Source organism: Leptopilina boulardi, unplaced genomic scaffold (genome assembly GCF_019393585.1).
Source record: "Leptopilina boulardi isolate dan_hultmark-lab unplaced genomic scaffold, ZJU_Lbou_2.1 LbouV2_325, whole genome shotgun sequence".
In the NCBI taxonomy this organism is placed as follows: domain Eukaryota; kingdom Metazoa; phylum Arthropoda; class Insecta; order Hymenoptera; family Figitidae; genus Leptopilina; species Leptopilina boulardi.
Genome location: NW_026137891.1, coordinates 1,341,087 through 1,362,430, shown reverse-complemented (window position 1 = coordinate 1,362,430; position 21,344 = coordinate 1,341,087). Strand labels below are relative to the sequence as shown.

Genomic DNA, 21,344 nt, shown 5'->3' with positions numbered 1-21,344 from the left:
ATCATTCGTTACTTTTTCCCGCGTAGATATAAAATTGTCCAATGAAAGCAATACATTTAGTACCAAGTGAAGTGTCTAGAGAGCGTAGAGATCGCGCAATTGAAGGGAGGAATAATCTGGAATTGTCAATATGGCCGACCAGATGTGTAGCAGTAGGGTGTCACGGTGGTGTTAGTGTCGCTTTATTTATGTCAAATTATCGTAAGTCCTGTCCGAATCTCGCGTGTTTTCATGGGATCAGTGAGATATTGTGCAGAAGTAGAAATACGGTGTGCATGAGGGCCTAGCACACGCTCTCCAGTGCAGCAACCATGAAGTGAGTAGATGTGTTGTGTTTTTTTTTTTTTGTTTAATAAATTCGACCTCCTCCTGTGGTTTTTGTTCGCCCCCCTCTCATTGTTTATGCCTCTTGTCCCGGGCAAGGAAACCTGTGAGGATGATTTTACCCCATAATGTCTAAGGGCGTTCATATCATTGATCCAGGGAATTCATCTTGCAATAAACATTTTGGCGAATTTTTCGCTTCCGGATAGTGTCCTCGGGAGGTGATTGCCCCTGGATGTTAATACGCGAGAAGCGTGGTTGGAAATGAATGTCAGAACATTTTGACGGTGAAAAAAGCAGGAGCAGGATCTCAAGTTATAGTATGGGGCCAGATGTTTCTCTAGTCTCCCTCTTTTTCGACCCTCGAATATTCACGCCCGCAATTTCAGCCCCATTTCACGAGAAACCCAAACTCCCTTGAATTCGACTACCATTCTTGCGATCCTTGACTTTGGCTTTCTCAAATAATAAGGGATGCAAAAAAAAAAAAAAAAAAATGAGACAAACAAATACAAACTGTTTTAGATTTTTTTATTATTTAAAAAAAAATTACAATTCCGAAACTAAAATAGTTAAATATTTATTTATTGATTGAATGTTCGTTCTTTATTTTTTTTTAACCTTTTGTTTTCCTGTCAAATTTTTTTTTTCCTTTTTTAAACACTAGAATATTATTTATCATATATACAAACTTTCTGAGTGAAAAATTTGATTAATTTTAATTTCGAAAGAAGATTTACTAATATAAAGAGATTATTGAATGAAGAATTTGCGGTTCGTGTTAATAGTCGCGAAAAAGCTCTATATATCTTTTAAAGAAGAGCGTTGAAGGATGTGCATTTACTCTTTTTAGTAAACCACCCGTAACTCGATCTCTAGTTTCTGAAGAGATTATATATGTAATTAAATCTCGCTTTTCTTTCTCATAAATTTATAATATAGTATAATATAACACGTGAGAGATGTATAGCGGAAATGACAGTTTTATGAATGTTAAGTGAAAGTTTTTACGTGCTTTTTTTTTATACGCAAAAACATATTTTGTATATTTACACATTTTTTAAAAAATATAAATTTTAAATTACAATATGAAATCAGCTTTTTTTTTATATAAAAATGAAAACTTGTGCGATTTCTTGAGAAACTGATATAAACATATATACGAAAATATTCGCATATTTCTTGATATTCATGAAAATATTTTTATATTTTAAAGGAATTAATTAAAATGTTCATGAATATTGAGTGAGCTTTGATCATGATCTGCAACGTAGAGCATGTAGGCTCGTTTCCATAATTAATTAAGACCTCCATTAATGTCAATGTTCAGTGATTTTCTGTGGAAGATGAATTTTTATATAGTTTGACCGACGAATACAATATATGTATCTATATATATTGTATATATTATTATTATTTTTATTATTATTATTATTATTATTATTATATTGTTATTTTAATTCTAAAAATATTAAAATAAAATTTTATATTTTCTTTACGAGTTTTTAATAACTGTTAGCAACAAAGAAATATTTTTTCATTGTTCAGTAATTTTATCGTTTATTTATTTTTTTTTTTTTATAGATTAGACACGCGGAGTTAGAAAGACAATTGTAGTCAATTCTTGGTCCGCTCTTGTTCATTGATATCGAATTACTAGACCTACATCTGAATCATCAGAAATCAAGAAAGTTATATATGATAAAAGTATCCGCATTTTTGTGATCATATATATATGATTCAAGGCTTTTATTATGCACGGTTATACAATATATTTTTTTTTCTCAATCGCGACAATTTTTACTTTCTGTTTTTTTATATTATTTTATTATATTCAAATCAATTATAACACTATAGCTCCTATTTTTTATTACAAAAATTATTATTATCACTGAAAGAAAAAATTTATTTGACTTAAATAATCAGTTACTTGATAATTATCAAATATTTATTTGTATCAAATAATTATTATTTGAGTTAATTAAATAGTATTTGTTTCAAATACAGAAATTATTGTCTCAAGTACAGTTTATTTGATTCAAATAAAAATTATTTAGTTCAAGTAAATATTTATTTGATAATACTCAAGTAAATCAATTATTTGAATCAAATAAATTTTTTTTCAGTTGTTAACATTTTTGTAAAAATAATAATGTGAATCATTTTCAAAGTGACAATTTCCAATTGAATGTGAATCATTTTCAATGTCAACGAAAATTACATTACTCACCAGGTAAATCCTAAGATATCAGTCGATTTCTATAGAAAATTGCGGGTACTCCATATATTATATATAATTGCATTGTTTTTTAAAAGCCTTGAATTTTCTTGATGTTGTTTTAAACGTTTTTTTTTTTTTTTTTTTTTTATTTAAAAGCTTTGTTCAGTTTCTTTTTACAGTTTAATTTTTACGATTTTTCTTTAAATAATTTTTTTTTTATTTTATTTAATTTTTTTTTCTCTTCTGCAAACATTAATATTTAACTTCAAAAATAAATTTATATTTATTTAATTTTATTATTTAAATATTTTAAAATTAATTTAATAATAATAATAACAATAACAATAATAATAATAATAATAATAATAATACAGTTTAATTTTTACGATTTTTCTTTAGATAATTTTTTTTATTTTATTTAATTTTTTTTTCTCTTCTGCAAGCATTAATATTTAACTTCAAAAATAAATTTATATTTATTTAACTTTATTATTTAAATATTTTTAAATTAATTTAATAATAATAATAATAATAATACAGTTTAATTTTTACGATTTTTCTTTAGATAATTTTTTTTCTCTTCTGCAAGCATTAATATTTAACTTCAAAAATAAATTTATATTTATTTAACTTTATTATTTAAATATTTTTAAATTAATTTAATAATAATAATAATAATAATAATAATACAGTTTAATTTTTACGATTTTTCTTTAGATAATTTTTTTTCTCTTTTGCAAGCATTAATATTTAACTTCAAAAATAAATTTATAATTATTTAACTTTATTATTTAAATATTTTTAAATTAATTTAATAATAATAATAATAAATGAAAAAAATTTTTTTTTAATAATTTTAAAATTCATAGTAAAATCTGTTAAAAACTTGATTTTAATTATATAACTTTAAAAATTTTAATTATATTTAAAAAAAAAAAAGATGCAATTTCTGTCATAATAAATTAAAAATTTAATGTCGAAAAATTATTTTGACCTAATGGAGATATAAATCTTTTGCATCATAAATTTAACAAATATTTTTGACATTCGCTCATAAATATTATGTTATATGTTGGAAAGAAAAATGATTTCTTATGAATTAAATATATTGAACGAATTGTGTCTTGAAAATATTCAGTGAAGGCATTTAATTTTTTATATGAAAGTGCAAAAATAAGTTATTTGTAAATAATGAGTTATATTTAAATTTTGATTGCTAAGAAAAGGCATCTTTTGCGATATTTATATAATTTTTGGTCCTTGAAGAATTTAACAACTTTGTTAAATTCTTTTATATAGGTACTTAATAGTTTATTTGTGAAAGGGTTTTTGAAAAGAGAAGCCCAAGGGAAAGTGTTTACTTTACACGCCTAATTATTAGCATGAACACACGTCCCCCATATGTTTCTTGATACAGTGTTTTATGGGGTGACTGAAAAGGTAAACCCAATACTGATGGTCAAGGCCACCTGGTCTTTTGTCGAAAGATTGTCATCGAATGTCTCTTAATCATTACAAAAATCAACAGTTATTTAATATTCAAATTAGATAAGTAAAAAAAAAATATTTAAAAAAAAATTATTTTTAAAAATAATTAAAATTATTATTTGGATAAAAAATTTTTTTTTGTCATGTACGATTCCTTTTTATAGAATTTTACAATTTAATTCCCAACGTTAATCTTTATGAGCCAAAAGTTTTGAACGTTCAAATGAACAAAATTTTTTTTCCAACTTCTTTAAGTACGAATTTTATTACAAAATATTGTTTTAAATATTTAAAAATAAATTATTGATTTAAAATATTGTTTAATTTACTGTTTTATTTTACATTGACATAAATAATTTTTAATAATTTATAGATTGAAAAAAATATTTCGTTCCATTTGAACGTTCAGAACTTTTGGCTTATTAACCTTTAATGAAATTCTGTAACGAATGAAACTTGGATAAGAAAGTTATAAACATTTACGGGGTAAAAGATATTATTAGAATTTAATTGAACTTTTGATTTCTAATGAAAAATGTATTGGAAATAAATATAGTGAGAGATATGTGTGGTATTTGAGAAATGTATAAAAAAAATGGTTTAAAGAATTTCCGCTATGTGTTAAAGAGGATTTTCGATTAATGAGAAATTATCGTTTAAAACCACAGGCATTTAACCAGTATGCACCTGAATTCGCACCAAGTTTTTAAGACGATTTTAATAGAGAGAGAGAGAGAGAGAGAGAGAGAGAGACACTAAACTATTTTCGATTTAGTAAACAAACATTAAAATTAAATTAAATTTATTTTTTCTATCAAATAAAAAATTAATATTTAATAATGATAATTATATTTACCAACTAATTTTTATTTTAAAAATATCGTCTTTTTGCGATTTTTTTTTGTGGTTTGAAAATATTTCTTTATGATCTTATAATTTATTTTTTTATTGTAAATATATATAGTTTATTGTCTTTCGTAATATTGTCTTTTAAATGACTTGAATATATTCGTCTTTCAAGAATTGAGTAGTGTAAAAAAAAATGGTGATAAAATATTTTTATTAATGAAAAAATGAGGAGCTGATTGTAAGCAGATTTTTCTTAGCTATGTTAATTGGTCTCCCATGAGTCTCTAATAATGGCAAAAAAAATTTTCAGAGCATAAAAAGCGAGGCGTTTCGCTGGGTGTAAATATATTAAAGCTGGTCGAATTATTACGCGGTGTGGTATTATTCAATGTTGAGAGAGTACATGCTTGGATGTGTGTTATGAATAGAGTGACTATATACTTCATGTTTCAACTCATAATTAAAAGTCGACGACCGATATATACCGGGTGATAATTTTCACATTTTTCACCTGTTTAGGTGCTTTTTTTTTTTTTTTTTTATTGAAAAAGCCCTTTTGTAAAATATTGAATTTAATTTAAATTATCAAAAAAATTTGATGCAAAAGGGAAGATGAGAAATTTGGATTTAGAAAAATAAAAAAAAAAAATGAAAGAAAATGTTAAAAATATTTTGTTAATGCATCCGCGGGTCAGATGTGTATCAAATATGAATGAGATTAGATTATAAATAGTTTGAAAGTAGGTAAAATAAACTAGAGGAACCTGTCGATACTGTTGCTTTCTGATAATTCTCCAATTGGATGATAAATTTGAAAAAAAAATTTCTTTCTCTATTTTGTATTTTTTAAAAGAATTTTATTTATTTAAAAAAAATGTTTTCTTTTTCAAAAAAAATAATTTTCAGAATTTTAAATTATTTAAAATCAAATATTTTTAAAAAGTAGTTCAGACGTTAAGTGATAAATTGTTAAACTTGAATAAGAAACTTGAATCTATAATCTGAATTTTTTAATTTAAAAATTTTTTTTAATCAATTTAAATTAATTTTGTTAATGACCTGATTTATAATTAAATTTAAAATTATTCATTATAAGAAACGATAATTATTTTATTTTTCGCGAAAAATTATTTATAAAAACTACTTTTATTTGATATTGTTTTTTTTTTTTTTTTTTTTTCCTCTTCATGAGAACTAGTTTTATCGATATTATAGAGAGAACACGAAAATGTGTATATTTGTCTATACAGGACGTTTTATAGGAAGTCGTGGGGTTCATATCAGAGAAAGAGAAGCGGGGAAGTCACGGTATCTCACCACGTCCCTCTTTCATCCTGTTGCTCTCGTTTATACATTAAATATAGTACCGTTTAAACAACAATGTATCTCGCGTCACATCGCGAAAAAGTGCATTATCCTCAAAAAAAAGAAATCAACAGCAATAATTATTCAATCAAAAGTGAAATAATATTAAAATTTAAATATATATTTTTTTTTGAGTAATGTTCCTCCTACTTTAAAATCTATATAAGTGCAGTGAAATATGTCCTTTAAAAGCCCCACAAACTGAATTCAGAATGAGGATTATTTTAAGACTGCTTTTTATAACGATCAATTTTTTTTTCTCCTTTTTCACTTTTTTAAGTTGTGTGTAGATTCTTTTTGAGCCACATGAAATTTTACTGCTATTTATAGAAGTTAATAAAATATTAAAAGTAGGCCTAATAAAAATTATATGATTTTTTTTTCTAATCCGATTTTTTTTTTATTTAAATCAAATTTAATTTTTACTTGCATATTTTTCAAAACATTTTTTTTTCTAAATATTATAATAGTGTTAAATAGTAATTTTTAGTAAAAAATTTTGAAAAATCAAATAATTAAAAATGATGAAAAAAATTTTTACTATTTGAAAATAATGGTTGTTCTAATTAATACAGGTCAATATTATCTTTAGGTATACAAGTTTTTTTTTTTGAATTAATATTCTGCCCTTTCACAAGTTTATAGAAAATTCCTAACTTTATGTATGAATTTTACAAACGAGTTATTTAACTTGAATATTACATTCTTAAAAATGTATTTCTTGAAAACATTTTCTTCGACTGAATAATTTGATTACGTTAGTAGTTATGTGATTTTTATTATTATTATTATTATTATTATTATTATTATTATTTTCTCTTTTCATTTGTAGATATTGTGAAGGAGAAATCGATAAAAGGCAATTTAAAAGTAATTCTTGAATTTGGCCAAGAGTGTTGGATGGCGAATGAGAGAAAAAAAATAGGGTGAATTTTATGTGAAGGACGACCCTCAATTCGCGCTCTCCCCGTACGATGTGGGACATTCGTTGATTAGATGAATAGTTAAGGCGAACAAGACAAAAGTGAACGCAAAAGAAAATAGAGAACGAAAGACTGCGAATGGAGTGAAAAAAAAAAAAATGCCAAACACTCTCTCGTTAAATTTTTTTCATTCCACAAATTTTGCTTTTCCAAGCCACTCAAAACATTTAAAATATGTTTGCTCGATGAAGAAAAAAGTTATTTCTGTTTCATAAACACGTGAATCTGCTGCAGGAGTTTATTTTTGTAGTACATTAAAACTTGAGTTTATTTTCTGATTCGATCGCTCTAATTAGTCAGAGGTTTTGAAGTTTTTTTTTTTTTTCAAAGTAAATTTTTTTATTCTAAATATAAATAGAAATTCACAACTATAACTATATTGAGAAAAGTTTTTCTTTGTTCGACTATATAGTTGTAAATATATTATATAGAAAGTGATTCCTTGTAATTTTCGTTAGGAATGGAATGCCAGTGAAATGGGATTTGTTTCTCATGCGTATTCAAAAAAAAAAAAAAAAAAAAGAATATCTAATTATTTCAGTAGTAAATCCTTTCTGGGTCTAGGAGAACATAAAATTGTTTTGAACATCGGAAAGAATATGTATATAGATGCAAGAAGTGCCTTTAAGCTTAAACTGGTTTCGTAAGACAAAATCTGTTTACATGTACTTAAAAAGAATTTCCCTTCTTTTATATTCCCGCATGTGAAAATCTCGTTCTGCAAAAACGTCTTAGTGAAAGGATTGAACGCGTTAAAATGATTTTCAAGACTCGCCTCCTTATTTTATCCAGTGAGCGCAAGTGCTTACTCAAAGTTGAACTCTGCTCGTGCCTTCCGACAACAGTAGTTGTCGAAACAATTTTTTTTTCCCTTCTAGAGTGTCGTTTAGTGATTTTTCGTGAAATTTTAAAATTCTTTTGTAAAACGAAATTATTTTCATTAGTTAGGGAAATATTTTTTTTAAAGTGGGTTTTTTTTCTCTATAAATCTCAAGAATTTTCAATAATTCAATAATATTATTATTACTGAAATAATTAATTAAAAAAACCATTATTTTCAAATATCAAAAATTTAAATTCTCAATTAATGAATTTTTTTTTAGGATTAATTTAAATTACTATTAATTTATAAAACGTTGTGAAATTTGTTTTTTTGGTTTTTGAAAGTAGGTCACGCTAAAAGTTTTTGAAGAAAACTGAGAGGTACTTCTCTTTTTGAGAAACGACTCTTCTGCTTTATAGTTCGCTAACCAATTATTAACTCAGTGAAGTGTATATGTGTATGTGTGTCGATGTTTGGAAATGTTTTTGGAAGAATAAAAAATAATGTAGCCTCGACAAAGTGTCGAGAAGATATGGAAGATTCTGAGAGATATGAGGATGCCTTGACTCGATTCAATACTGAGATGAGGAAACTGAGGTCAAGCGCAAAACGATCTAGCGATTCTTTGCTACTTACAAATAATCGACCCATTAGAACAATTTTAGAAAATCAAAGAAGGCCAAAAGATCACGATGTTTATAGATATATGGATTACAATGACATTCAACGATACTCAATTTCCTATGATACATTAATTCGGTATAAAATAAGAAAGAATTGAATTTTTTTAAAATAATAAAAGAAGACTTATTTATTTTCCAAAAAAAATAATTCTCAGTGATTTTTTATTCAATTTTTCATTTAATTAATGATTTTCTTTTTTTTTTTACAGCGAAGTCAGCATATCATCTGCTCGGGCGTCGGTAATGGTCTATGATGACGTGAATAAAAAATGGGTACCAAGTGGCAGCTCATCGGGTTTATCAAAGGTGCAACTCTATCATCATCAAGTAAATAATACTTTTCGTGTTGTTGGTCGTAAGCTTCAGGATCATGAAATCGTCATCAACTGTGCAATTCTTCGAGGTCTCAAATATAATCAAGCTACTGGAACGTTTCATCAGTGGCGAGATAACAAACAAGTCTATGGACTTAATTTCTCCAGCAAAGACGATGCCGACGCTTTTGCTAAAGCAATGCTGCAAGCTCTTGATGTAAGCATTCTCATAAATCAACAGCCTCTTTTGCAAATCTTTTCTTCTTGTATCTAATTAAAATTTTTTATAAAATTTCTTTTTTCACAACGAAAAAGCTTCGTAGATTAATTTAAAATATTAAATCCAATTATAATTTTTCTTTTTTTATTTTGAATATTTATTTTAGACGCAAATTCATGAGACCTTGAGATTCATTTAATTGTATTTTACACTTTTTTTTTTCTTCTCTTTATAAAAACACATATTTTTCCATTAGGAGAAATTAGAGGGTCTTCTTAATTGTAATCGTTGTGTTTAATTGGGTACTAATTGTTTGAAACACTTGCGTAGGTGCTGAGTAACGGAAGCAACATATCAAGGAGTCTAGGCCCGACTGTCGCTTCGACGACACAACAGCAACCTGTCTATCAACAACAGCAACACCAACAACAACCCACCGCACAATTCGATGAGGACATGGGATATAGGTGCGTTTAAAAAATGTTCATTCTTTAATCATACAATGTAACTAAAATATGTATTGTGAAGAGGCGTATTATTTCAACGATTAATATTAATAATGAAGGTGTAGGATTTTTTTTTCAATTTCCTTAGTAATTAAAAAAGAAAATTAAAAATTTGAAAATATAGTTAAAAATTATACTTTGGAAAATAGTAGAAAAAAAATTGTACAATTATTAAAAATATTTTAATTCTAGGACCATGACAAGAGAAGACGTAGCTATAATACAAGAGCGCAGAATGTCACAACAAAATCAAGGTAATTTGAATTTTATTTATACGAAAAGAATTTCTTTAATATTTTGAGAAATAATTTCAAACGATTGCAATGATAATAGTTTTTATTGTCGAAATTTTCCATCTGAATTATTATAAAAAATGACAGTAGGAACAAATGGACCTAACGCAATATCACCAAGTTGTCCACCAATGGGTCAACAGCAACAGTCGGGACATCACAGGACATCATCAGCACCGCCAGCGCCAGCTCCTCCGCCACAGCCTCAACAGATGCAGCCAGTAATGGGTACAGCGGTTCAGCAAATGCCACCGGTGCCTCCGCCGCAGCCACCAGCAGCTCCTCCAGCTCCGCCCTGTCCACCTGCCGGCACGATGATGGCCTACAGCAACAGTAACAGCAACGTTCAGATGTCGGCGGGAACACCCCCAACAATGAACCAGTACGCACAATCGCCATCCCAAACGAGTCACCCCAATCAATCGCAGTCCCAAATAGTCTATGCTACCAATCAGGGGAACCAGTACGGCGTGACAGCCGCGCAGACCAATCAATATGGCAATCAAAATCAAATGGGCCAGTACTCGGGTAGTCAGAGTAGCTTGTACGGTAGTAATACTGCTCAGATTTACGGTAGTCAACCTAGTCAAGGTAGCCAGTACGCGAGCAGTCAATGCTCACAGTACGGCGGTAGCCAATATGGCAGTAATAATTCGATTAATCAATATGCTACCGTGCCCAATCAATATACAACAGTTCAGTCTGGAAGCAGCTCGAACCCGTACGGCACCCCGTCGAACATTGTCAACCAGTATTCTGGTAGTCATGTTAACGCTTATGCTCCCGTTGGTAGTAGCGCTGGACCACCGCCGCCGCCAATGGGTCCTGTTGCCGTTGCTGCTGTCACAGCTGCTGCACCACCACCGCCTCCACCGCCGCCAGTTCCCGATCAGTCGAGCAATGCTGTCGACTCCAATTCCGCGGCTGAAGTCAATTCACTTGCAGCTGCACTTCAAGCAGCAAGACTCAAAAAGAAACAGGTGAGTTTACATTGTTGTGGGTGAATTTTTTTTTTTTTTCACCTCTCATTTCACTGGATTTCTACTTAGAAGTACTTCTTTTTAGAGGTGATAATGTCACTTGGAAAAATTATGTCAACACTGAGGGATAAATAACACGCGAATTTGTGAATTATTCTAAAATAACAAGATATTTTAAGAAATCTTTCAATGATATTCCAGTAGAAGAGTGGAATGTTTTTGGGTGTCTAAAAAACCGAGATATGTCAGGGAATTTTTCTTAAAGTCAGGGAATTTTTTTTTCCGTCATTAATTTTGAATATTTCTCCACAATATAGGGTAAGTGTACTAATTACGGCGAGTGCACCAATTACGGCGCGTTCATAAAAAATAACTATTATTACTATTATATTTAATATAACTGTTGCCAAATGATTAAAAAAAATTATTTCAATCTTTTTTTGATACAAATACTTATAAAGATGCACATTTAAACAATTATTAATTTAATTATTTGAGATCAAATTTTTTTCCGCGCCGCAATTAAAATATTTTTAAGATTTCCATTGGCTTCAATTTCGGCGGGCAAAATATCTTCAAAATAGACGTAATTTTGGTCACCGAAATTGATACACCGAAACTGATGCAAACTCGCCGCAATAGAAAATTACGGTATTAGTTTTAATTTCTCATATTTGTTTAAATAATCGATTTTTATAGAGTTAAAATTTTTTTTTAATATCTTAATAACATAAGCTTTAAGTTTAATAAATCTTAAATTGAGTTTATACAATAGAAATGTCGAATTTTCTATTTCAAAGGTGTTTTGACTCGAATCTCGCCGGAATTAGTGCATTTACCCTAGTTTCAAAATTTTTTAGTTATAAATTAATAACGCGAACAATAATTCGTGTTTCCTATTTTCATTTTTTTTTTTAAAGAAAACACGATTTGTTTTTATAATAATTATTTTTAAATATGTAATTAATAATATGTAAAAATAAATATTTTATATTCATCAATTGGGGCTTTAGGATCTAATGAAACAATTAATTTCTAATTATTGCAGACGTTTCGGTATTGAAAGTTGGATGTATAATCAAATTTTAAGTTGTTTATCCCTCAGTGAACATCAGTGTTGAGTTTGAAACGATTTATCATTTGATAAGTTACTGAAAAATTATTTGTGTTTATTCCTCTTGCCTTTTGGTAATTTAAAAAAATTTTAAACATGTAATAATTTTAATTATTTTAATTATTAACTCATTTAATGATATTTCTGTCGTCCTTGGTTGCATTTTCTTAAATCTTCTGTAAAGTGTTTATTAAAAGTAAACTAAAGTTATGATATCACGATTTGAAAACATTTTTAATAAATAATGGTCTCATAACGAAAATTTATATTTTAGAAATTCTTTTTTGCAATTTATGAATGGAATTAAGTTTTAATGGTTTTTCAGTAACTTGGCTAAAATTATTATTTCACTTAGAAACTGAAATAGTGATGAGTTTCATGAAAAATATTTATTTACTCCACACTGATGAATTCAATTGGTAATGTTTCTGGAAAAAAAATTTTTTTTAAATTTAGATTTATTATTTATCCAATTATTATTATATAAATTATTAAAGTTGATATTCTATTTTTTTTCCAGTAACAAAAACTAATTGTATCTAAAGAAAATAGCACTGTAACCCTTAGAATTGTTTGCATTCTTAGATTCATGTGAAAAATAAAAGCTCTATCTTTAATCATTTCAACAAAGGGTAAATTGAAATTATGAGGGTAATAAAAATAAATTAAAACAGTTTTTTAAAAAAAAAATTGAAATTAAACAGCGAATAAACATCCATTCTGTTACAATTTACCTTTGAATTAAGTTCTAATAATTTGCATTATTGGACAGTCAATTTAATTGAATGCATTATTAATTGTCTTTTAAAATAATATTTCCACCACATTGATGTCCTTGAAGCTTACAGCCTTTTCACAGCTCTCCTAATTGGATACAAATCTCTAGGTAATATTGGGTTTTATAAAAAGCAAAATCGTCGACCTTTTTACAAGGAATGTCTTTTTAGAAAAATATTTCTTTTTAGAATGCATTCATTATCATATCATCTTTGGTTAATATTCTCTCTACATATGTATATATATATATATATATTAATTAAATTTCGCATGTGAATTATTTGTATTATTTTTCGATTAAATTGAGTAATAACAATATTAATGGATTTTGATTTGTTTCTTCTGAATAGCAATCTCAACCAGTGGAAAATAGTGGATCGAGTACCAGTAGCAGCGGAAGTGGAGGTGGAAACTATGGTACTTTAGGAAGAGGAAGCGGAGGAAGTGGCGGTGGCGTTGGAATGGCTTCTATGATGGACGAAATGGCCAAAACTTTAGCGCGAAGGCGCGCTGCCGTTGAGAAAAAACAACCGGAACCAACTCCGGTGCTGATTTTTATTCTAGTTTTAATATCTTATAATTTTAGGTTTTATTCCTTTTTTTTTCTTGCTATTTTTCTGATTCTTTTTTTTTTACATATTTGTATCATTTATTTTTGTTTTAAAATTTAATTGAACTTTTTTTTTTTTTTGGTTTAATTTATAGAATTTTCATGTTGTGTTTATTAAATAATTTTTTCTGCAGGAACCTGAAAGTTCTCCTGATAAAAAATCGTGGGACAAAAATAATTCAAATAACAAATTTTCGAACGGAGCCGAATCACCAAAGGCAACACGCAAAAGGTTCGGTTCAGCTTCAGAAGATACGCTTCTTAAAGTAAATGGAGTTAACGATGGCTCCACGTTTATGTCCCAGGAAATGGAGGCTTTCAAAGTCGAACTCATCAAGGAAGTCCGAAAGGAGTTTCAAAAGATAAAACAGGAGATTAAGCAAGAAATTGTTGAAGGTAAATTCAATTTCCTTCTTAATTTGTTTTCTTCTATTGATTGTCAAAGTTTTTCTTTTTTTTTTTGAATTTTCTCTTTAATTATTAGATAAAATTAATGTATATTTTTTTAAATATCTTGAATTTTATTAAATATTGAGATATTAGGAATTTGTAATCATTTTTTTTTCAAATTATGTTTAATTTAAAATTTTTCGTAGTTTATTTTACTTTTTTTGAATTTTTATTGTAAATTAATATTTTTGATTTAATTTTTGAAAATTTTCTTCAATCAGGTCTTGGAGTGTACTTTTTCGACTTTTTTAAAAATAATAATTCATGAATTGACTTTAGAAATATTTTTACTTTGTTTAGAATTTAAACTATTGAAGATTAAATATAAGAAGGTAACTTTTTAGAAAAATCTTATGATATGAGAATTATTTTAACTCATAAATATTTGAGGTCTGTTAAAGTATGATATTTATTTTCGTCTATTTAATATTGTAATTTTTATTTTTATTTACTTTTATTTTAATTTATTTGGATATTAATTTTTTGTTTTTCTTTAAATTATTGTTTTTTCACAAATTTTTCACAACCATAATAATTATGGTTAAATTACAAATTAATTAATATCAATTTTATGTCGTATTCTGATATTTAATTTATTTATCTGTAGCCGTGAGGACTGAGTTGAGTAGAAGGTAAAGAAAACTGGACCATCAAGGAGAGAAAAAAATGTAGAAGATGAAAAAAAAATGAATGAAGAAAACGGCTGAAGTTGTATTAGGAAGCTCAATCGAAGCATTTTCATCGACAAGCACATGCAGGTTTTTACAGTACAGTTATACCCATGTATATCAACCTCTTGTGTGTAAGTACGCTAATCTAGCTTAATATTTTAAGTGGACACGTTTCTTTGTTACCTATTATTATACGATCGGTAACAGAAACTCGATGTTGGATCAACTGAGTTTTATATTTAATGACTATATTATTATAACGCTGTAAACGCGCACTGACTTCTTTGTCTTTAACTTTCTAATCAAGTTAAAACGCACAAATTTGACAATCTTGGTAAATTTTTCAAGAGAAACTGTTTTTTCTAAAAAAGAAGGAATTTACCAATTAACTCGAATAATTGGTGCCTGTGAGTAAATTTCTCGTGGAAGAAAGAAATCTTTTTTTTTTAACAATAATTATTATCGACGAGTACTTTTGTACTTCACTGCCAACAATCAAGATGAAAATAATGCTTGAAAAGATTTTTTTTTACTTTTGTGATATACTCAATTGGTTCAACATGTAGAGCCACATATAATGTACATTTATCATTGCGATACGTCAGCACAGGTTTTTAAAGCCACTTTTGTACTTTAGTGTCACTGTAGAGAATGAGTTCGACGTGAGAACACATTGTACAGAATATTATTTTTGCCAATGTCGTGGCACTTTGCGGATTTTAACAATTTTTAATTCTTTTTTTCTCTATGTTTTTGTTGACAAGAAATGAATGAATAAATTTACCTTGTAGATTTATTCAAAATGTGATATTTTGCATTTTTGCGCTTTAAAGACAAGCATATCACAAACATTCCGATAAGATGATTTTTAAAATAATAAATTTTGAAATATTTCGCGGAGAGTCAATGGGGGAAAAAAAAAAAAAAAATTGTGTGTGATTTTAAAGAATTTAATCCGCATTTTGACTGTGCAATTGCCACGACTTTGGAAATGCAGACCACATTTCACTCATCAATTTATATACACCGGAGAAAAAAAAAGTTAAATCAATAACATTTTTTCGTATATAATTCAAAAACAAAAAAAAAATGATAACTTCTTTTTTATATGTTAATATAGAGTAAAAATAATAAATTGATGATAACGTTTTGAAAAAAAAAAAAAAAAGATTAAATGAAATAATGAATATGTCGTCCATAAAATATTATAAGAAATAATGTCTTTTAAAAGTGATTTAATCAAGTTTTAAGGACAATTTCTACTGATTCATGTCTGATTAAGATGATTATTATTAAGACTCGAGCATATGAACAATAATTGATCTAGATGATTTATGAAAATCGGATCAATGAATTTTTAACTAAAATATATTAGAATCCGCGTCATTGAAGAGAATTTTATTCTGGTCTGCATAAAATGAAAAGGCTGTGTTCTTTTTTTTTTTAATTGAATATTATTTTTTTTTCACTTATTGAATGATATAATATCCAAAAAAAAAGAAAGGACAAAGCCTTTAAGAAAATGGTCGGTTGTCACTTCTACTCGCTCGCAGTGATTGTTTCCAAATAAATTACTTTTTATTCATCTTTCGAACAGTATAAGTTCCTTTAATCGTACTTAACAAGCACATCAGACAAATTATATTTTTATTTTGCTAAGTACGACGTACTTATACAATAGTTCGTCTCTGTTCGATATTTTTTTCAAAATATTTAATCTATAAATTACTCAATTATGTAAATTATTAATTTATCAATTTATTAATTTAATATAAAAATTCATTAAATATTGTGACTTCAAATATAAATAAATTTTTCAAATTTCGATGTTTCGCTCCATTAAAAGTAAATTACAACTGAAAAATGAAATTTAATTAATTTGGAAATGAATTTTTTTATTAATTTTTAATTTTAGTAACAATTTCAAAATAATGTCTATTTAATATTGAAACAATTTTTGAATTATTAATTACAAATTAAAAATAAAAAAAAAGTGAAAATTTATTATTTTTGTACTAAATACAAAATCACAATATTTAAAGAATTTAGAAAATTATTATTTAATTAATTAATTGAAGACTTGCATCAAGCGAGCAAGTAGTAGTTTTGTGGTCAGATATATATATATTATATATATTAAAAGAAAAAAGAATTGAAACGAAAAGAAACTGTTAGAATTTTGTAAACATTTGTTTAGTGCGACGCTAAGCAATAAGAATATTTCAATAATTCGTCTACATTTTAATATTAAAGAAAAACAAACTTTTATGATGTATTATACATAACACTGGGGGAAAAAAAATAACTAAAATGGAATATTTCCACTTGACTGAGACCTAATGAATAATCGCCGTGATTCATCGTAAGCACCCACACGTCGCGTAATAAAACTTTATTCGAAAAAAAAAATAGAATAGCAATAGTGAGTTAACTCTGCTTATATAAAAAAAAAATTGTTAGTCTTGCAAAATCCTCGCTGGTAATGAGGAGAGCTTTTAGAGAAACGGTTCATTCATCTACGTTTTGATGCACAAGTTTTGTAAAGGCCACCCCATTTATCGATCTTTCGAGGCTTAAATCCATAACCCAGATAATTTATGTTCTTTATGAAAGAAAACAAAAAAAAGAAAAGTTGAAGATAATCGTTTCCAGTGATAATTAACGTCATATCAATATTGATGATTGATTCAAATCGTGAGACGACGATAAAGTGTCTAGTCGAGAAAGAAGTGAAAAAAAATTTTTTTTTCCCTGTAAAAACTGGGAATTGGTTAAGCTCGAGTGATTCTAATTTCGAATACAAAACTTAATCAAATTTGACATCGTGTAATACACGGTTTTTCAGATTTTTTTACACAAAAAAAGAAAAAAAAAAATTAAAACAAAAAAAAATTTTGTATTCTATTTATAATGATCGAAGTATTCGGTGTGCCTCTTTTGTACATGACCCAGTAATATTATATAAGATTATTATTATTCGACTTTCGAAAAAAAAAAAAAAACTACTTCTTAATTATTAATATTTTATACGTTTCTTTTGTATATACAATCGTACGGCTCTTCCAGTATATCTATATTTATTTTTTACTTTGAGAAAAGAAAAAAAAAGAAGGCAAACTCTTAAACGAGCAAAGTGTAAATCTACGTGAGGACAAAAATCGTTTTTCTCTTTTTTTTTTGTTTTTTTTTTTTTAACTTATTCCTTAACTGTAAGTTTAACAATTTTATTGTACAAATAGGCTTTTTATTCTTATTCTTTGATCATTAAATTGCATGATTTAAGAATAATTTTTTAATTTAAATCGCAATTTTAGACTGTTTTTTTCTATACTTTCTGTTAATTTAGATAGTTTGATTGCAATAAACTTAAGTAGGCATTGTTTAAAGTTAGTTTTTAGTCTCAAAGTGACAAAAAGAGAGAATTTCTTCTGAAACTTTTTTTTTGCACTTGAAATGAAATAAGCACAATTCCTTTTTTTTTATTTTAAGTCGCATTGTGTATTATCTTCGATTTTAACAAATGAAAAAAAAAGCTTTTTTGCGCATTGTCCAAGCGTTCATATGCACATACGAGAAATTTAACTTTTACACTCTTGTCGAAATTAAAAAAAAAAAAAATTTTTTCCCTATGATGTTCAAAAGGGAATAATTTAAAAATTAATTCAACATTTTTCAAATGGATTTAAATTTCAGAATTATATAGATTTTGCTCTAAATTGACAAGAGTCGATTGTTAAGTAACTCTGAATTTAGATGATGAAGAAAAAAAAAAAAAAAAAAAAACCTTAAGTATTACATTTTTTCAACTGGATTTTTTGAAATTTGTCATATGAGATAAATTTCAAGAATGAAAGTCGTTGAAAATGAAAAAGCAGACCCGTTCGCAAGAACTGTTTAGTATTAGACGCATTTATACAAATAGAGCGATGCTTTCGAAAATAGGTAATGATTTCGATGGACCTAACTGTGACTATTAAGAGTGTTTGTTATGATAAAAAAAAAACTTTTTAAACACACGCGTAAAAAGAGATGGTGACAATTATTCACCGGCGATTCAATGAAAAAAAAAAAAAATGAATTATAGTAATCGAGGCAATAACGCTGTGTAATGTAATGACTATATCTATGCAAAGCTGATAATATAGAAGGGCCTGCGGTTACGATTTTTTTTTTTTTATAAATGATAGAATAAGAAATTTTTTACATTTACTTTTTTTCATATTTTTTTATAGTGAATTTTAAATATCTTTTCTAAATTCAAAGAGATTTTTTTTTAGCGAATTTTAAGACTTTTTCGGAGATTTTTTTTTAAAGTAAACTAGGCATTTTTAATTTCAAAATAATTGTCATCGGCCGTGGGTCCATTTTTTAACAGAAATGCACTTAGAATTATAAGAATGCAGAAGATCAGGTTAGATAGATCGCTTATTAAGATTATCTTGTTACTTACTCAATCATCATAGACTACGATCGAGAATCGCAGGATAGAAAATGTAAATTCGCATCTGTACTTTTTCCAATGCTTCGACTCTTCCAGAAAATAAAGTAAGAAATTTTTTTTCGTTTTTTTTTTTTTTTTTTTGAAAAAAAAGGAATATTTTAGACTAAAATCTTGTAGTTTAGAAATTTTTTTTTACCATTATAAATAAATTATATTTATTTATGACGTGATTTTTAAATAATAATTAATATTCTCGAAAAAAAAATTTTTCCCAGTGACCGTAAAATTCGAGAATTCAATCTTTGTAGGAATTTAGTTTTTTGTTTTGGAGGAGTCGATAAATGCTTACAATATTTTTCCTTAGGCAATCTATCAAAATAATTAAAAAAAAAAAAAGAAAATTACTTTTGAATTGACAAAAATTAATTGAAATTATGTAGTGTGTGAAAATAATGAACGCTTTGATTAATTAAAATAATTTGCTCTTTTTAAAAAAAAAAAAATCACGAGAATTTAATTCTTCGATTGAGAATAATTTCTCTGATCAGCTTGAGCAATTAACAAAATTCTTTGTTGCTTTGTACTCTATTTATACAAATATATATATGTTGGGATTAAAGTTATTATTTAGAGATATTAGTTTAATAATATTTAATTGACAAACTTCGATTTAGCCAAGCTCGAGTCTCATAAAACATAATAATAATAATTGATCGATTGTCTTCGGCGTGTGATACCTTTTAAATATTGACAACTAAAGGTTGGAATTTTATCAAAAAACAAAAAAAAAATTCTCATGATTGAAAAAAAAAAAATGATAAATCTTTCGCTCCTCTGTAAAAAGTGGTGCGTTTTATACTAATGTTAATTAATATCTGCGAGTAACAATTTGATAAACGTTTATTCGTCTTTTGGCTTAACCAATAAGTACATACACCAGAATGTCAGTGAAACAGTTGTAAAATCTCAGATAATTTGTAATTTTTTTTTAATAAATCACCATAAAATTATGCTACTGATCTGAATTCATATTTTGAATTTTCAGAATAAATTTAGTTTTTAACAACAATGTTCCAAATGTTATCGTTTTATTTATACGAAATCTTTTAATTAAATTTAATTTTAAAATAAGAAAGGCCTAGAACTTGCTAATTTAAAATCCGAAAATTTAGTTTAGAGCATTGTATACATACATGTAATTCGTAAGCTTTATTTATTATTTAACTATTTAATTATTTAAATGTGAATTATATTTAGAGTACTTTTAAAGTATTTTAATTGTAAAATATTTAAAGTAGTTTCAAAAAAAAAATTTTTTTTTTTTTAAATAAAACTACTTTGAAAAAATTGTTATTATAAATTATTTTTAAGAGAAAAAACATTCATTTTTCGAGATTTTTGTTTCTTAAAATGTAAAATTCAAAATTCATGATAAAATTCAATACTTGATTTCAGATCAGAAAATTTGAAATGTGACTCGTTTTTTATAACGAGATATAAATAATAATATTGAGACTTTTCAATTTTCTTTTTATCAATTTATCCATAAAAAAAAATCTCATTTGAGACTTTACATACTGAATATTTGAAAAAAAAAACACTGACATGAAAAATACACGCTAACTGTTGTTAATTCATGTTAAAACAAAAATAAAATAAAATAAAATAAATGACAATTTTCTAATACTAATAGCATCTAAAGATGTTTTACATAAATGAAAAAAAAGCAATATGGGCTGATTGGGAAGACGTGATTGAAATAACGCCATTTAAGTATTTGGATTTAGAAATAAGTTTGTGAAATTCATATGTGTTTCATACGTTTAGCTATGCTTAAGTGAACCGATAATAAACGCTATAAGCAAGCGACAGTCATGGCGAACACTTCATTTCTCGAATGCGTCTTGAAAAATATTTGTATGTAAATGAACGAAAAAGTAATAAAAAATATACATGCCACATTGATTATTTCTTGTCATTATTTTCAAGAATATTGGGGGAAGTTTTAATTTTTCTCTATTTTCAAAAAGAATGATATTTAATTAATTATTAAATTAAAAAAAAACATTTACATTTCTTTTTTTAAGTTTATTATTATTTTACATAATCTATTTTCTAATTTTAGATCAATTTTTTAGTTTGAAGTGAAAATACATTTTTGATTGAATAATTAGAAGAAAAATCCCATTGCTTAATAATAATTTACAATTGTTTTTCTGAAAAATTAGGAGA

At 26.6% G+C, this 21,344-nt stretch overlaps 1 protein-coding gene across 1 annotated transcript; it reads left to right on the top strand.

Annotated features, from left to right (window-relative positions):
• Positions 1 to 115: 115 nt before the first annotated feature.
• On the top strand, positions 116 to 21,077 carry LOC127284801 (protein enabled). The gene is made up of 8 exons (XM_051310483.1): positions 116 to 316; positions 8,946 to 9,267; positions 9,601 to 9,737; positions 9,969 to 10,030; positions 10,157 to 11,049; positions 13,291 to 13,485; positions 13,685 to 13,946; positions 14,608 to 21,077. Exons 1-8 carry the CDS (start codon positions 312 to 314, stop codon positions 14,634 to 14,636), a joined length of 1,905 nt encoding a protein of 634 aa, XP_051166440.1. The 5' UTR covers positions 116 to 311; the 3' UTR covers positions 14,637 to 21,077.
• The last annotated feature ends 267 nt before the right edge of the window (positions 21,078 to 21,344 follow it).

Excerpts from the sequence above, each read along its gene's own strand:
- LOC127284801 (XM_051310483.1), top strand. Across the intron at positions 9,268-9,600 it reads CAATGCTGCAAGCTCTTGAT|GTGCTGAGTAACGGAAGCAA; the intron begins GTAAGCATTCTC and ends ACACTTGCGTAG. Across the intron at positions 13,947-14,607 it reads TAAGCAAGAAATTGTTGAAG|CCGTGAGGACTGAGTTGAGT; the intron begins GTAAATTCAATT and ends ATTTATCTGTAG.